The following is a 16,434-nucleotide window of genomic DNA, read 5'->3' as shown; positions in this document are numbered from 1 at the left end:
TTGAAGATTACACAAATCTTCTTTGTTCTTTCCTCTCATGATACTACTATATAGCTAGTTTTCTCACTGTTGGAAGCTGAGTAGACAAGGAAAAGAACAAGTTAACTGCTGAGTGTGTCGAAAGAATTTACATTATTCAATTGTTCAATACAGTTTCAAGTAAACATCTAAAAACTTTCATACACTCCTGAAGAGCAATAAATCACTATTGAAAGAGTATAATCCACAGAGAAGTAAAAATTGGCACAAGAAAATAAACAGGGTGAATTGGCTACAATATCTGATACGTTTTAACACAATACAAATGCATTAAAAAAAATGTTTTAAGTGTTCAAGACTTTTGAGGTGTCCTCTTTTCTTATGAAAAGGATATGGTAACCTTGCCTAAATCCACTGCTTATTGGTTGAAGACTAGATGTGAAATCCACTTGACAAACCAGGATAGCATAGCTGACATACTAATAAACTTAAAAGCTCAGGCAACAAGTAAATTGTCCAAGAATACATCAACACAAACGATTCATTAAACTGGGTATAGAAAATTTCTCTTCACACCAGCATGTTTGATGGGAAGAATTATATAACAAAATAGAGGGCTTATGCAATACAATTTCTGTCCCTTTTCCTTACACACCTAAGTGTGCACATTCAAATTATTTACAGAGTGAGCATATCCCACTGAAACTCATGGTATGAAGACCCTATATACAAATGGGTTTGTGTAATAATTCAGAAACAATCATAAACATAAAATTTTAGCTTTACCTGAATGTCACAAAATATTGGGGGGGGGGGGGAATTAAACCGTATTACTATAATTATTTATGCCTATCATGAACAGGATGTTCTGTGAGCTGCTGTTCTTATCTTAGAATCTAGTCATGAAACTTTATGCCTCTAAGATCTCCAATACGCAGTGATTGTCTCACGCTGGGAAATAAAATTCATCGGCCCCCTAAACACATTCACAGACATTCTTGCCCACAGTGGAATTTGAACCGATAGGCTATAGGTTGGAGAGCAGTTATGCTCTCCAACCAATCAGGCTAATCCATCCTGGAAAAGATGACACACTGGTAACTCAATGCTTTGGCATAAGTTAATTTGTTTAACTATGTGTAATACAAACTATTATAACAATGCTAACAAAAAAATTTTGAATCACATCAGTATTTTGAAAATAGTATAATATAACCAAAAATGAGCAAATAAATTTAGTAATAGTATTACATGATTCTCCCCACCCCACCAATGACTAATTTGCTTAAGGACTGCTTTAAAGAATGATCACACATACAAAGAAAATGTAAGGTATGAAAACACCATACAGATGAGCTCGTGATTTGACAATTTACTCCAATTACTTGAATGTACATGAATGTGTACATCACAAAATACTAAGAGGCATTAATGCTATAATTTCTTCATGTCCTATCACTGAAAACAGGATGTTTGCAACTATATACTGAAAACTGATATTAGATGAATACCAACATGGTAAGCATGTCATCCTGTTTCATCACAAAAAAGCAGATACAGAAATCTGATGAGAAAATTATTTGATTGTCATCTCAGAAACCACTTTCTTTCACTAGTAATATCACCTTAAGCATTTGTTCCTCGTGTATATATATATATATATATATATCAGTGGGATCACTTTATCCATTTTGTGTATATATATATATATATATCAGTGGGATCACTTTATCCATTTCTACTTGGAATGGACCACTTGATTCATTTTGGTCCTTTATGCTTATAGCTTCATCAGTGGGAACATTCTGTGAATATAGGGAACTGATGAAGCTTAATAAGGGAAAATCATGTTTGGTGCACTTGAGTACTCCTGGTTGATTTAACTCATCTATGGTGCTACTGTGCATTATCCTGCTTAAATGGCTGTAAATGCAAGCAGAAGAAACTAAATTTAAACAAAACTCCCTCAAGTGCAAGGATAAAAAGAATCCAATACTTAGTGGACAAATACAGAATACTGTATAAAATCCATGAGTAAGTATCCAGAAACCTCATGATCTGCCTAACTGTGATTGTCGAAGATCAGTGATTTCTGCCACACAGAACTATCATTCTTGACACAATATATGAAGAATATAAACTGTTATGAAACTTTTAGCACGGCCACTGATTTTGAAAGGAATAGGATAGCACACTGTGCATAATTCATAGTGGACATATCTGAATAATCAAACTGATTCATCAAAATGACTCATCATTACAGGAAATTACCTTGATTTGATAAGACTGATTAATTTGGTATCATACTCAAAATTTGTTTACTATTTGAATACTATAAATATTTATAGTAATCAATTCAGTGAAATACATCCAGAAATTCATAATGTGCAGTACTAACGGAGAGCAGCATCTCTATGCATTTTCTCAGCGAAAAATGAAACTCAACCCTCACTATGGTGAACCAAAAGTCTGGTAGTTTGCTAATGTGATGCTAAATATCCTTGAGGATATGATTATTACTACATGGCTTGCCTGGGATTTTTCATAGTGTCAATCAAAGTGAGTGACTTTGCTATATGTAGTGAGAGTTGACTGACTTTATTAAAAGTTTAAATAAAAAATGGTAATTATGATTAGTACAATCCCTGACTAATTCAGCCAATGTTTAAATCCTAATTTTCCTATACCTTTACAATGAAGAAAATAAATTTTGTAGCATTGTCCAGAATAGCTACTTTTTTGTCTTAGAAATTCATGTTTATCATAAAATGATCAAGACAATTGAATATTAATTAACCTACCATTGTCGGATTCCAGAAACTATGAGCAGTTAAATACTTATCATATGATTGCTTATCAGAGATTGTAACCCCCAAGATACACTTCAATTATTGTACTTAGACAAAAATTTTCTTTCTCACCAAACTACCCAGACAATAAATGTAAATATTAGCAAATTCACATTTATTCAGCTGTAACTTAAACTGCATTTTGCAAAAATGATTTTCTAAAGTTAAGGTAGAGAAATACTGTGAAACTGTGCACATCACAGTAAAATCCTTTAGGCAGAAATTTCATAGATAGCATTCGATGTGGTTTTAAAAACTGGAGTACATTAAGATTACCAAAAACTAATCTAAGCAGTAACTATAATCATCGCATATTTATATGCAGAACTGCTTCTGTTCTCTCTAAGTTAACAGAAAAGCATGAAATTTTAATTTAGAAAAAGAAAGTGCAGTACACAAATCTTTTTGATTAATGTAACATACAGCTGTCATAGAAAGCATAAATTATACACATGATGCATGAAAAGAAAAATGAAGAACACTATTAAGAAAGTAAACTGATGAGATCAACAGAGTGCTCATAACACAATCATTTTCATTTCACTGAAACATGTATAGACAGTACTTAGCCTTCTTACAAATTAGAGGGTTTTTTTTACAAGTGCATCTTCTGAAGAATAGCAGAGAAATTTTCTTTTGGACTAAATCAAAAACAGACAGGCTTTGATTTAATCTCCCAACATGTAATCTAAAATGCCAGCCTAAATTTACTAAGGTAAACTACCAAAGATGTGATTTTTTTGGACTAAAATTGAAATGTTAGTCAATCAACTAAAATGCTTTGCAGGTACATTAATTACAATTTATATGTTTTATGCTGGCTGAGGGAGAGGTTTCCTCTTTACCACATGATCCTTCCATCTCACACACAACACACCTATTATTTATGCAAGTAGCTGTAAAATTTTTAATACTTGAAACCCGGATAAAAATGAGAAATCAAGTTGCCAACAATTTGCATTAAATATGCACAATAAAAGGGAATCAAATGACAAAAAAGGCCTTGGCAGGAAAAGAGTAACTTAAGATTTTTTTTTGGGGGGGGGGGGGGGGGGGGGGGGTATTCAATTCTTGAATATTCAAGAATATCACTGAGAAAAAATGCTGAAGAGAGGACTTTGGATGCATAGTAAGAATTTTTTGTATATGGTATTAGATATCAGTTTATTTAGTATTATGAGAGTTACTGTAACAATTATTCCACTGTATATAAAACCTAAGCACAGGTTTTATAAAACAAGTGCATCTTCTGAAGAATAACAGAGAATTTTTTTTTATAATTAAAGTATTTGTCCATTGATCAAATACAAATGTGTTTTTGATCTGAACAAATCTGTATTCATAATTCACATTTATAATAGTATCTTTAAAAACTACAATTCTAGCAAAATACCACCTCTTAAAATAAAAGTGAGGATATTTCATATCTGTCCATTGCAAACTTATATTACTTATGCTATTCCAGATAACACACACCCAAGTGGTTTTCAGAGATTTCGTGGCAGTCTGTGTCAAAGAACTCTGAAGCAGAATACAGCGATGGTCTACTATTTCAAAGATTACTTTTAAACCGAGATGATTCAATTTTGCCAAAGTTTTTAAAGCTTATTATGATGTTTCTGTGATTACTGATGAACAAAAATACTCCAACTTCATAAAAATATACATATGCAAATAAAATAGCATCACAGAAAGATATTCTACTTCACTATTAGAAAATTAAAGTCATGTACTCAGGTATATTTTCTGAAGATTGCCATTTGTTTTAAAAGAAAAGGTTTCTTTTATAGGTGACAATTTCTTTGTCACTTATAAAAGACAAAGAAAATAAAATAAAATGTCATTTATTTCAGACAATTCAGATAAACCACAAATAACTATTCAAAGGCATCACATGGAATTTCCCCTTCCTCATAAGAGAAATTCTTACTATTATATCGAAATTTTAAATATAAAAAGGGAGTGAAAGTGACTTCATATGAAAGAAGTTAAGAAAGGTTTAAAATATTTTAAAACAAAATGATTAATATATATCTTAATGGCATATACTCACTCCCCACCTCCCCCCAAAAAATTAAAACACCCCCATAAGATATATTTATACCTAGCAACATTAAACTGATGGTAAAATGTATTACTCATATGAAAAGGTTAAGGATAAATCATTACTCATTCTGAAAGATTTCTTAGCTGGAATTGTTATTGCTTGCAAGCAAAATGGTAGGTAATACTAGAAATCTTAGGAAACTCCTGCATATGCCACTGATCTTATACATCTATATTAAGAATTTATACATGTACAAAGGGGACACAAAGATTATACATGACTGTGCACAATGAATATTTCTCATTCAGGCAACCAAATCAAAAGCAAAAAATAAATAGAATATGTTTATAATACATTACCGGTTGCATTCCTACTGCATTAGATCCCTGCCCAATTCCAGATGGTCCTAACATTAAACATTATCAAAAATTACTGCATGAACTATAAAATGATTTAACAAATATATTACAGCATTTGTTAAACAACTTGAAATATTACTATACTACAGTAATATTTCTTGCTCTTCTGGAAAATATTTAAAATAACATTCAACTGTATGTAATACATTTTTGTAAATCACAGTTCATGTGAGACATTTACTTGCAGACCAATTATCTAATTTTTTTTATATTTCTATCTTATGATACAAGGATTTAAACTTGCCATTTTTACAAGGAGAAAATAAAAAAATCCACAACTTGTGGTGTCATCAGTTGATATGTTTGATGCACTAAATATTTGATCCCAGTATGGATGTCTCCCTTACTTTAATGTGATCTCTGCCATATGTCACAAAAATAATTTGCAAAACACACAAATAAAATTGAGAATTTTACTTTAAATAGAAAAGATCTCTGGAGTGTTTCCATACTAGTCAGGAGATCCAAATACAGGTCACCCATCATGAAACACACATATATTATAATAACATTAATAATAAAATAAAAATAACTACAGAAGTTGAGAATATTACTAGCCTTCTCTCAATAATTTTTTTTTCTAAATTAATCTCTTATTTTTTAGGATGTCAAAATTTTCACTTTTTTTTTGGTTCTCTAAGGTACTACTGATTAGATCAGTCAACATCTTATTTTGGTTGAAACAACTATACCACTAATCTTATCTGTTCCATTCTGAGCAATGGACTAACTCTGTTCATATATTATTGAATGCTATTAATGTCAAGCACCTTTCTAGTACTTCATTTTTAGACATGATTCTCATAATCCTATCTATTCACATTCCAAATGTTGTTCACAGTTCTCATATCTTTCATTTCTAGTTTATCACTGATCAAATATTTCTACCCAGCTCTTAAATCAGTTCATCAGAAATCAATCATTCTTTTGGCTAATTTCTCTCATATTCAACATGAATTTATTTAATTTGATCTCCTGCTTGATGCCTTTGCTTATGCTATTATCTGTTCCAAACATAAACAAAAAATAAATCATAAAAAGATGTTTATTAACTAGTTTATATTTCACTAGATTTCAAAACCGCATCCTCAGAGCAGATGTTACAGTTTGCACACAATGAGTAAGGAACAATTCAAATTGAAATGAATGTAAAATTCCAAGTCCTAATTTGGCATCCTCTGCTATTTTATAAAAGAAGTATTATAGTTATGTAGGAGTTGATATTAAGATGACAGTCTCCCAAATTTTTTGCACATTAATGCAGCCATACTTCATAAGGTGAGAAGAATGTTTCACAGCCCTTGCTAACTCAAAAAACAGTCTCTCTGATCTGTAACAACTTCAATATAGCACACTTGTCATTACTAAAAATTGTGTCCTAATAGCAGAAATATTTTATTTATTCTGCATGTTTGCCAGTGAGAATATATTATTCTCTATTTTCACAAGTTGTCTTTTTATTGTTGATAATAAAAACAGTAATGATGTCATCCAGAGTATATGTCATAATAAAACAAGGGTATAATGTAATCAGCATACATGAACAATGATAATTAATAATGGAGACAGCAAGCATCTCAGTCTTACACCTGATTTTACAAACTGTATCTCCAACTGAAACTGTTAACTCACAACATAGTCTACAAGTTATACATTGCTTTGTCTCATTTACAATATATCTTCATATATTGTAAATGAGACAAATCTTCATATCTTATATTGGCCTTTTCTAGATCTATAAAATAAATCATGTCATTTTGTAATAAGACAACACGAATACAATTTGGTTGGCTAAATTCCAAATTGTAAGCCTATCTTCATTTGTTCAGTATCCAGACAGATACTGACTATGTGTAAAACTAGCTAAACAAGTCATAGAAAGATTATGGTAAGGACACAAAAAATAAACATAAGGAAGATGGAAAATATTCTAAAGAGTAAAAAAAAAAAAAAAAAAAAACCTTTAAAAAAAGGAATCAGAGATGACAAAGATGAGATGAAAACTGAAAGCAATGATATTCTATGTCTGGAGTAATTACTTTGAAAGAATGATAAAATGAAACAAGTAGTGACAACATGGTGATAGAAAACATTCAAGAATCATCAGCAGTGTGTGTGTCAATACTTGAGGTAGAAAGATTCAACAAAAACCTAAAACACGGAAAGGCATCTGGACTAGGTGATATTCAACCAGAAATACCCATTTCTGGTTGAATCATATCTCAAATATGATGAGGTAACTTAACACCATCAAATATGATGGTGTTACATTAAATTAATTAATGTCATTTACCTGAAATCTTAATAATAAACTAAATATGTGCATGCTGGCCACTTTATAATTGGTCACCTCCAATTACAAAGAAAAAGGTGACATGCAACTGATGAACATTAGTCATTTTGCATTATATGTGCATGCTGGCCGCTTTATGATTGGTCACCTCCAATTACAAAGAAAAAGGCGACACACAATTGATGAACATTAGTCATTTTGCATTAGTTAGCCTGAGTAGAAATGGCTAAGTGTCACAGCTGCCAAAATTTCATGTTCTCTTAGAAGTGTAAACTAAAGAAATAGTTCACAATATATATAGTATTTCTTTGATTTGAAGTTTATGGAAAAGTTATGAAAGCTGTTGATAACAATTCATTTTGTATTTGAAAAATTATTACATACATATATTACTTATACATAATTTTACTTACATATATTTGAAAAATATATGTAAGTAAAAAAATTCGAAAATTTCTGATTTTTAATGATATATTCTGCACATATTCACTTCATTATAAAGAATTTAGGTGATATTAATATAAGCTGATGTAACATTCCTCAATTTAAATGTTAATTCTGGATTTTCATTTTATATATGGTTCCTGTCATTTCTTTAGAATTGACAAGAACCATATATAAAATTCCTTTGTTTCTTTTCTTTTTAGATCTGTTTTCTTTATCTACTGATTGCAACATTATTTTAAAGGAAATTCACTTCACTATTGTTGAGATTTTGAGCATTTACTGTTTATTCTTAAACCGCAAACAGTGAGCTTAGCACTAGTTCTATAGAACTTGGGATGATACTTCTCGGTAGTTTGTTACAGAGCATAACTTTTCTTTCTTTTATAGTGGTGTTCTACAGTACACAGCTGCTTTATTGATCCTTAGATTGCAATGATTTCTCAACACAACACACGCACTGTTTTGCAAACCACCATTTTTGTACCTCTTCCATTCTAATTTCTTTCGACACCTTACTTCTAGATCTAAAAAACTTAAATATGTCTTTATATTACAATGATTTGTTAGCTATTTGTGTTAAAATAAAAATCTAATTTTAACAACCGCTAATAGTGAAAGTATTCTTTCCATCTTCCCAAAGAGAAATCATAATTTATTTCCTTTTTAGGCATGGGTTCTGTGAAAGTTTAACTACTCTACTCCAATAATATGGAAGGTCAAATTCCTGATGAATGATTAGGATACAGTTTGCACAGTATCCATCTGCAAAAAGAGATATAAAACAATTCGAGAAACTAGGATGCAAGCATACTTGAAAAGAAGATAGCAAAAATTATGGAAGAGAAACTTGGAGAGCAAGCTGGTTCAGAATAAACTAATTTTTTTACAGGATCAGATTTTTACTTTAAGTCAAATAGTTGTGAAATCATAGGATATAACAATGATCTTAGATGTGTAAAAGGCATATGACATAGTAATAAGAGAAAAGCTGTTCAAAATATTGCAATCAGTGGTGAAACAGGACATACCTATTCTCTTTCCATTTTTCTCCAAATTTTCTGAAAATAATTATGTCTGATATTCATTTCCTACTCTGCTGTGGCCTAGGCAGATTCCACTTCCTCCATCTGAATAGCTGTTATAAAGATTCTTCTCATGTTAGAAGCTCAAATCCTATGCCTTCATAATGAAATTGCACCACTTATATATATCTAGCTATTGGAGGATCCCACGAGTCATAGTTATAATTATCTCACCCTCGGTGAGATAATCATAACATGATTTATTTAGACAACAGAAGAGGGCAAATTTCAAAATTGGAAATCAAACAATGCAACTTAGTTCACACTGAAGATAACAGAAGTGTGGATAATAAGTAGGGTCTAGGATTTGTGTAGTGTCATATCCGACAGGAAAAATACTGAAGATGAGTCAGGTAGATGATTACTTAACAGGTTAATTTAAGGTATAAAGACAAACAGATGATAAAGGGTAAATAGTTAGAGGGATTAATGGTGAACTTAATAGTAAACAAGACTGCAAAAATAAGTGCTTTAGTGAAGAAAATCATAATAAGAACAAGATGATACAATATATTTCCAAAAGATAGTAATAATACTGCAAAATTCTGGTGATTCAATAGCAAGTAAGTTAGGAATATATTAAACAGTACTGTCAAGAATAATGGTCAAGTAAGGTGTTAGCACAAAGGTTGAGGATATAAAAATCTTATCCATAAGGAAACAGAAATGAATGCTGGGACTAAAAGTGAGATTCTTTAAAAAAAAAAAAAAAATCTGATGGTTCATAAACTCATGATTGCAAGAGCAAAAGAAAATTTTATTATGCTCAGCCTGATAATGAATATATACAATTAGAACAATGACAATTATTTTCTCAACCTACTGTATAAATTTATTAGGAACGAACGTTGGTTTTACATCAATGGAGCACATATCTGTACTGAAAAATCCATTTGGAGAGTAGTAACATTTAAAAAAAATAAATAAAATAAAAAATAAATTTAAAAAAATGCTGGAGAAAGAGTTTCAATTAGTTGTTACAACTAATTGAGAGATAAAGAGAAGTGTATCAAAGGCTTGCAAATGAAAAGGAGTTCACCATATTAAACCACCAAAGTTGCTGAATTTTTGCTTAATGGTTAGGTTCTTGATGAAAGTATATACAGGGTGAATTTATAATGCTGTCATATCTCATGTCAAAAAATTAAGACGAATTATGCTTACATGGCTTAAATTATGATGCTGACGCATATAACAGGCAGTAATTTCAGGTGGTAAGGTGCTTGATAACCATGTAAGGCCAATCAAATTAACACTAGGAGTGTGTTGCTGCACTGGATAAGTTAGATAATATAATAGACAAGAAAATAATGTGTTAATAATGGGTGGTACCGATAATTTATAACTTCCCAAATGCAATTTAGTCATGAAAGCAAGTCTGCTCTGGCTAAGGATTTCCTTATCTCACTTTATAGTGTTTGTTTACTACCTTTACTGCTATCTTAAATTTCAAACTATATCTTTAAAAGTTGATTTCATGCTACCTAATTACACAAACTGTCCCTAGCCTTGCAGAAGTCCAACCCCACGTCTGATGCATTTGTCCACGTGCAAGGCAGAAGTGGCAAGAAGTAGGGGATTGCCCTGTAGGATGAAGCACAGTGGGGACGTCAAGGGCCCGAGCCAATACAGTAGCTGTGAAGGCCTGCAGAGAACCCTGAAAATTGCTGGCTAACAGGGCTCTAGCATACCCAATTCCATGAAGAGCATCTGTTCTGATCAGAATCATACACAAACTCTTCCTATGATATCTTAATGTTAATGACACAAACTGACTTCCCTCCACAAATCAAGCCATTTGCTATAAGTAATGATCTAACTAAAAGTTAACATACTAAGCATATTACCAAACAATGCTCATCATTCTTCTGACACTGGACCTTTTGTTCATCTGCCTTCCCTCCAAATACACTGCAATATCTGCTTTCCCCTTGGCACCTCTATAATCTATTCATATCTCCTTTTCCAGAGATTGATCCCCTAGCTAATCTCAGCCATAACCAACGTCTCAAGTGGGATAACCTCTTCTGATCCAAACACCTGCTCTGAACTAATAACCTAAATAAACCTTGCTGGAATGAAAGCCTTCCTTCCCCACCTACTGCAAACCTCAGTCCTCTATCCAAATCCTGGTTCCCTGAAATTGTGCCTCTGCAGTCAGTTCATGAGAAATATACAGCATGTGTTCAATGTCTCAAATCAAAAACTACAACTTCTCACTCAGCTTACACTATAACAAGAAACAAGCATAAAAAAAATAAATAATCTAAAACAAAATTTCTAAAGATGAAATGTAAATGCTTGCCTCTTGCTCATTTGGCAGTTAAGCACTTTGGCTTTAAGACTTTTTAGTTGTAACTTTATCTCTGGTCATTCACTGCATATCATGGTGGATGATCTCTCTCATCAGATATCTTTATCAATGCAAGAGAATCCCAGGATTGTGTATGCTCATACTCTTGCTCTTGTAAATCAATGGCCTTGTAACTTCAAAACCCTATTCAGTTTTGATGACAACAGTACCTCTGCATTCTTCTTCATTCAAAAAACCCAGTAGTATTAAAAACGATGGAAGCTTCAAGATCATCCGTAACCAATGTCTTAAAAGTGATCTCCTCACCATTCTAAGGTGAGGCAAAAGACAACTTAGTAAATTTCAATGCCATTAAAGCACAGCCCTGTCTTATTACCCACAAGAAAGAATGTACTTCACACCCTGTTATTACTTTTGATAATGTTTCAATATCCGTTCATGAAATCAGTCCCCCTTTTTAACTTTCATAACTTTTCTTAAACATATTACATCAATAGCCTCCTCAGTCTCTAAAAAACTTTTTTTTGTTGTTGTTGAAAACACCACTTCTCTCCTATCAAACTCCTATGAATCTCAAAATCTGACCAACTTTAAAATATTGTTTTCAATGTTGGGGGGGGGGGGGGGGGGGGCATCATCCCAAGCCTCAGTTTCCGAGAGGGATTGTCTATTAGGTTGTCACTGACAGACGCCCTCTATTTACATTCCTATAGGTGCTGTTTATGCATTATGCCTTTTTATAGGTACTTTCATAGGCTTTTCTCAACTAAACTGTTTATGGCCCCTTTCCCCTAATCACATAAGAACTAGAGCAGCCACTGGTCAACATATACCATATATAGTCCAATTCCAAACACACTAAATCATGTTTCATCCTACTCTGTTCTTTAGAACAGTTTTCCATATACCATTTTTCCCAATGAGTACTTCCCAGCTTTTTGAGAAACTTCTCTATAGATTACTTCCTTCTCCTTAATCACTTGTGCACACCATGACACATTGTCATGTTATAGGTCTTGTGAATTCTCATGTATAGAGGGTCAATATTATAATAATAAAAGATTTGAGTACCTAGTGAACTATATAAGAAATTGGCTAATATATGTTGATAAAACAAGTAGTGTTTTAGAAGGAAGAATTCTTGGAGCAGAGCATCCCAAATTACGGAACCTTTGTTGTTTAATAAAGCTAAAGATTTAGAACTATTGAGGACAAAATTTCTTTTACCCTTAATTTCTACAATTAACACAACACTCCATATCATACATCAGTTTAAACAACTAATACACACCTCCAGCATTGCTGTTACTTGGTCCCCTAATGTGGTCGCCTCCTAATCCAGGTGATGACATTGAACCTGTTCCTTGCATAGAGTCATCCTATAACAAAAATAGAAAAGGTAAATACAGTAAGTTACAAAACATCCAGAAACCTCCAGTCCAGGCGAATTTCCGGGTGTTTTATATCTTCGTATAAGTTACTGGAAGCACCTGTCCACAACACGTTTGTGCTATGCTTCTGTTAGACTCAAGAACTTCGTTATCAAATATCAATTACAGGTGGTTGGGGTCTCACTATAGCAAATGCCACTAATAAACTACTGGAAAAAAGTCTCAAAATCTCCCACAGATTCAATACTGTGGCAAAAGATATTTACTATAGCAAACTATTCATATGGTTTCTCTAATAAGTTTGCTACAAAAAAAAAAAAAGGGAAATGTACATGTTTTTATAATGATGATTTTGATTGGTAACAAAGCATTCTCTGCTGTTTCATACACACTGATTTCCATAAATTAAGGAACAAAGAGAAAATCACAAAAATTGGTGGGAAAAGGAAAACAACACACATGAAAGTACTTTGTGTAAAAAGTGATGCCGAGCCTCATAATCATATACAAATAGGTGCTGATGCTGTCAGTAGCATCTGCAAATGAGCCACAGCATGAAATTGGTCGTTTTGGAGTGGTTTCCTATTTGTATCAGGAGTGGGAACAAGACATTTAATCGATGAATTCAGGTGGCCTGCCATCGTAAGACTAGAGGCCAACCAGAATCAGGCAGAGATAGCCAAATGCTTGTAAGTCATTCCACAGTTCACAAACTGTGGAACCAATTCCAACAGTAACAAACAGCATTCCAGAGATAAAGTGAAGGAAGCCCATGGACTACAACTGCAGTGGGTGACCAATATTTCTGATTATCTACTCACTGAAACAGGAGTGCTATCCCGATTCACCTATGATCTGACCTTGCATTGGCTATGGATCACCTTCCACTGTGCATGCAAGGCTTCGTAAAGGTGGTCTGTATGCTAGGTGAGCACTAGTTTGGTGTCCCTATCCCCATGCCATTGGAGAGAATGTTTTAAAAAAGGCAAGCTCCACATCAACTGGTCAGCATGGTTTACAGGGGAGTTCCAATTTGCTTTAAAAAGCAATAGACAGTCTGATCTTGAGAGAATCAGGAACATGTTATCATCCTCCTAATATTCATAAAAGGAACACTCATGGTGGAGATTTCTGATGGTTGGGGAGGGGGGGATGCATCTCATTGGATGGACACACAGATCTCTAATGCTGCAACATAGAGATGAGATCCTGGACCCTTATGTGGGTAAGATAGGGGAGACAGTTATCCTACACAATAATAATGCTTATCCTAATCAAGTGAAGCTAATGGGCTTGTACCTTCAAGAAGCAAATATCGTACATATGGACTAGTCAGGCAAGTCTTAAGACCTTAATCTTCATGTCTAGGGTACTCTAGGTAGACATGTCACTGTTTTAATTCCCCCTCTCCAAAAAAACTTGCAAGACTTGGGACAGATTTTGTAGGAGCAAGTTATTACCAACTGAGCTGCTGAACATCGTGAGCGGTGTGTTACCATGAAGGATGACCACATTCGTTACTGAGGCACATCTCCTTTTGACCTCGTTTTTGGCAATTGTCTTCATGTATCCATTTGGAACTGAAATCAACTATATATTTACAAATCATTAACCTATCAATAATTGTCCTCCAAATTAGTCATACTTGTCAGCACTCCGATATTGTTGTTCTAAGTCATTCCTTGAATGAATCAATTCACCTAGAACTTGGTCTTCCTCTGGATCTCTTTCCTGCCACCTTGGCACCAAACACCTGTTTTTCTAAGCTTTTCTCACTCATCCTATATAAATAGTCATATCACCTTAGATTAGCTCTGCTCACACATTCTTGAATGCAAACAATATCAAGTTCCTTCCTAATGTCCTCATATTTAATATGATTCTGCCATTGAGGCAATCTGTTCAGGCCTCTAATTTTCCTAAGAACTCTCATATCTGTGGTCTCTAGTCTTTGATCAAGTACTTTATTTCTAATCCAACTCTCAGATCCATAGCATAAATGGTTTGGCACTGTCTTTGCTAGTTTGGTGTTTTGGTTAATTTCTCTCTTATTCCATATAAATTTATTCAAATGGCTCCCACAATACCAGCTTTACTCATTCCTGTTATCCATTTCCAAATTTATTTTGCATACTCACTAAAAACTGTCATAAATATCTGAAATGTGTTACTTGTTCTACAGGTTCTTCATTCAGAACAGCTGAAGTTGCTATTTTCATAATTTTGGTCTTTTTATTGCTTTTTCATGTCAAATTTGTTATTGCTATTATGCAATTTAGAGAATCCTGGAAACTTGCACAAGATATGTTTAGGAGTACATCATCTACATAAAGCAAAGAGCTAAGTTTGATATCTCTGAATTTAATATCAGGTTTAATGCTACTTTCTTTCATGTGTTCCATATAGATGATGAATAAGAAATGATGTGTATCATTGTCTTACCCCTGATTTTACATCAAACCATCTTCCTGCATTTCCTTCAATTCTAAATGCTGACTAACAACTTTTGTCGTAATGTGAAAATCTGATGACAACCTTTATTTGGTTTGAACCCAGTCTGTTCTTCTCCAAGTTTCTCTTCCACAATTTGGAAAAGACCAAATGTTCAAAGAGAGGTTGTCAAGATGAAATTTTCACTTTACAAATAGGTGAGAAAGCATGGGAATATGACAAGGAATGATAATTCCTTAATTTATGGAACCCAGTGTGCTTCATTGGGGGGGAGGGGTAATTTGTTCCCATTAATTATACTGATGACAAAGTGCAGCAATCATACCATTAAATCTTCTGTTTTCTGAAAATGTTCAACAGATCAATATAAAAAAGTTGCAATGACAATGAACTAACAGTAATATCTGTTAATTATTCAGATTTAATAGTACTGCAAAAACTTCTCGTCACAACATACTTTTGTTCTTTGAATTTGAAAGATCAATGAAACAGGACATGCTAATAACCTCCAAAATTGTTTTATGAAACTACATAAATAAACATTAATGACACAAATGTGCTAAAGTGAGTTTCCTAGTTTAATGGCAGGTGTTAGTTGAGTTAATTTTTTTCCCTTTAGGAAAGGACACATCTGTTGCATAAATTAATGGATTTACATTAATGATAAATAAAAACTAATTTTAGTCTTCTTTTTCTCCTTAAGAATTGTTTCACAAGATTCTTCGTGGAGGTGATTAGCATAGTTTAAAAAGAATTTCAGAAAAAATTTAGTATGATATACACTGGAACAAACCATCAATGACACAATTCAAATAAAAAGAGAATCTCAGAAAAAATTTAGTATGATACACAGTGCAACAAAACATTAATGACACAATTCACATAAGCCAAAATTTGGTAACGTAAATACTTTCTTTCTCATCTTCCTCAAAATAATCCTTAGGGAACAAAGTTCTTGCAGCATTCATATGAGCTTTGGAAAGATGTGGTCATTAATGCTATCCAGTGCCTTTCAAGCTCAAATCAGCCTGTGAAATAAACTGTACTGAAACCATGTTATGTGAGTAAAGCAGGATGGATGTGTACTTCAAACTTTGTGAGCAAGAAACATCTGCATGCCATATATTGTTAACCAGACTGCTCCAAATCTCTTCGTACGAGC

The 16,434-nt window shown here is 33.0% G+C and overlaps 1 protein-coding gene across 4 annotated transcripts in view; it reads right to left on the bottom strand.

Moving 5' to 3' along the window:
- Positions 1–16,434, bottom strand: part of LOC150096036 (splicing factor, proline- and glutamine-rich-like) — a 285,745-nt gene that overhangs the window by 194,189 nt on the left and 75,122 nt on the right. For 3 of the 4 annotated variants that reach the window (XR_016549982.1, XM_090409524.1, XM_090409525.1), the window contains exons 6-7: positions 12,722–12,809; positions 5,235–5,281 (exon numbers count right to left, since the gene is read on the bottom strand). The exons of the other annotated variant lie outside the window; for it this stretch is intronic. Coding sequence is in view for 2 of the 3 variants with exons in the window: in XM_090409524.1 (XP_090265650.1) it covers positions 5,235–5,281; positions 12,722–12,809 (135 nt within the window). In the remaining variant the exon portion in view is untranslated. The remainder of the gene's footprint in view (positions 1–5,234; positions 5,282–12,721; positions 12,810–16,434) is intronic. 4 annotated transcript variants of the gene reach the window in all.

This window comes from Typopeltis vanoorti, chromosome 19 (assembly GCF_054136105.1).
Source record: "Typopeltis vanoorti isolate ZY-2024b chromosome 19, IOZ_Tvanoo_1.0, whole genome shotgun sequence".
Classification (NCBI taxonomy): domain Eukaryota; kingdom Metazoa; phylum Arthropoda; class Arachnida; order Uropygi; family Thelyphonidae; genus Typopeltis; species Typopeltis vanoorti.
This window is presented reverse-complemented; position numbering and strand designations above follow the sequence as displayed.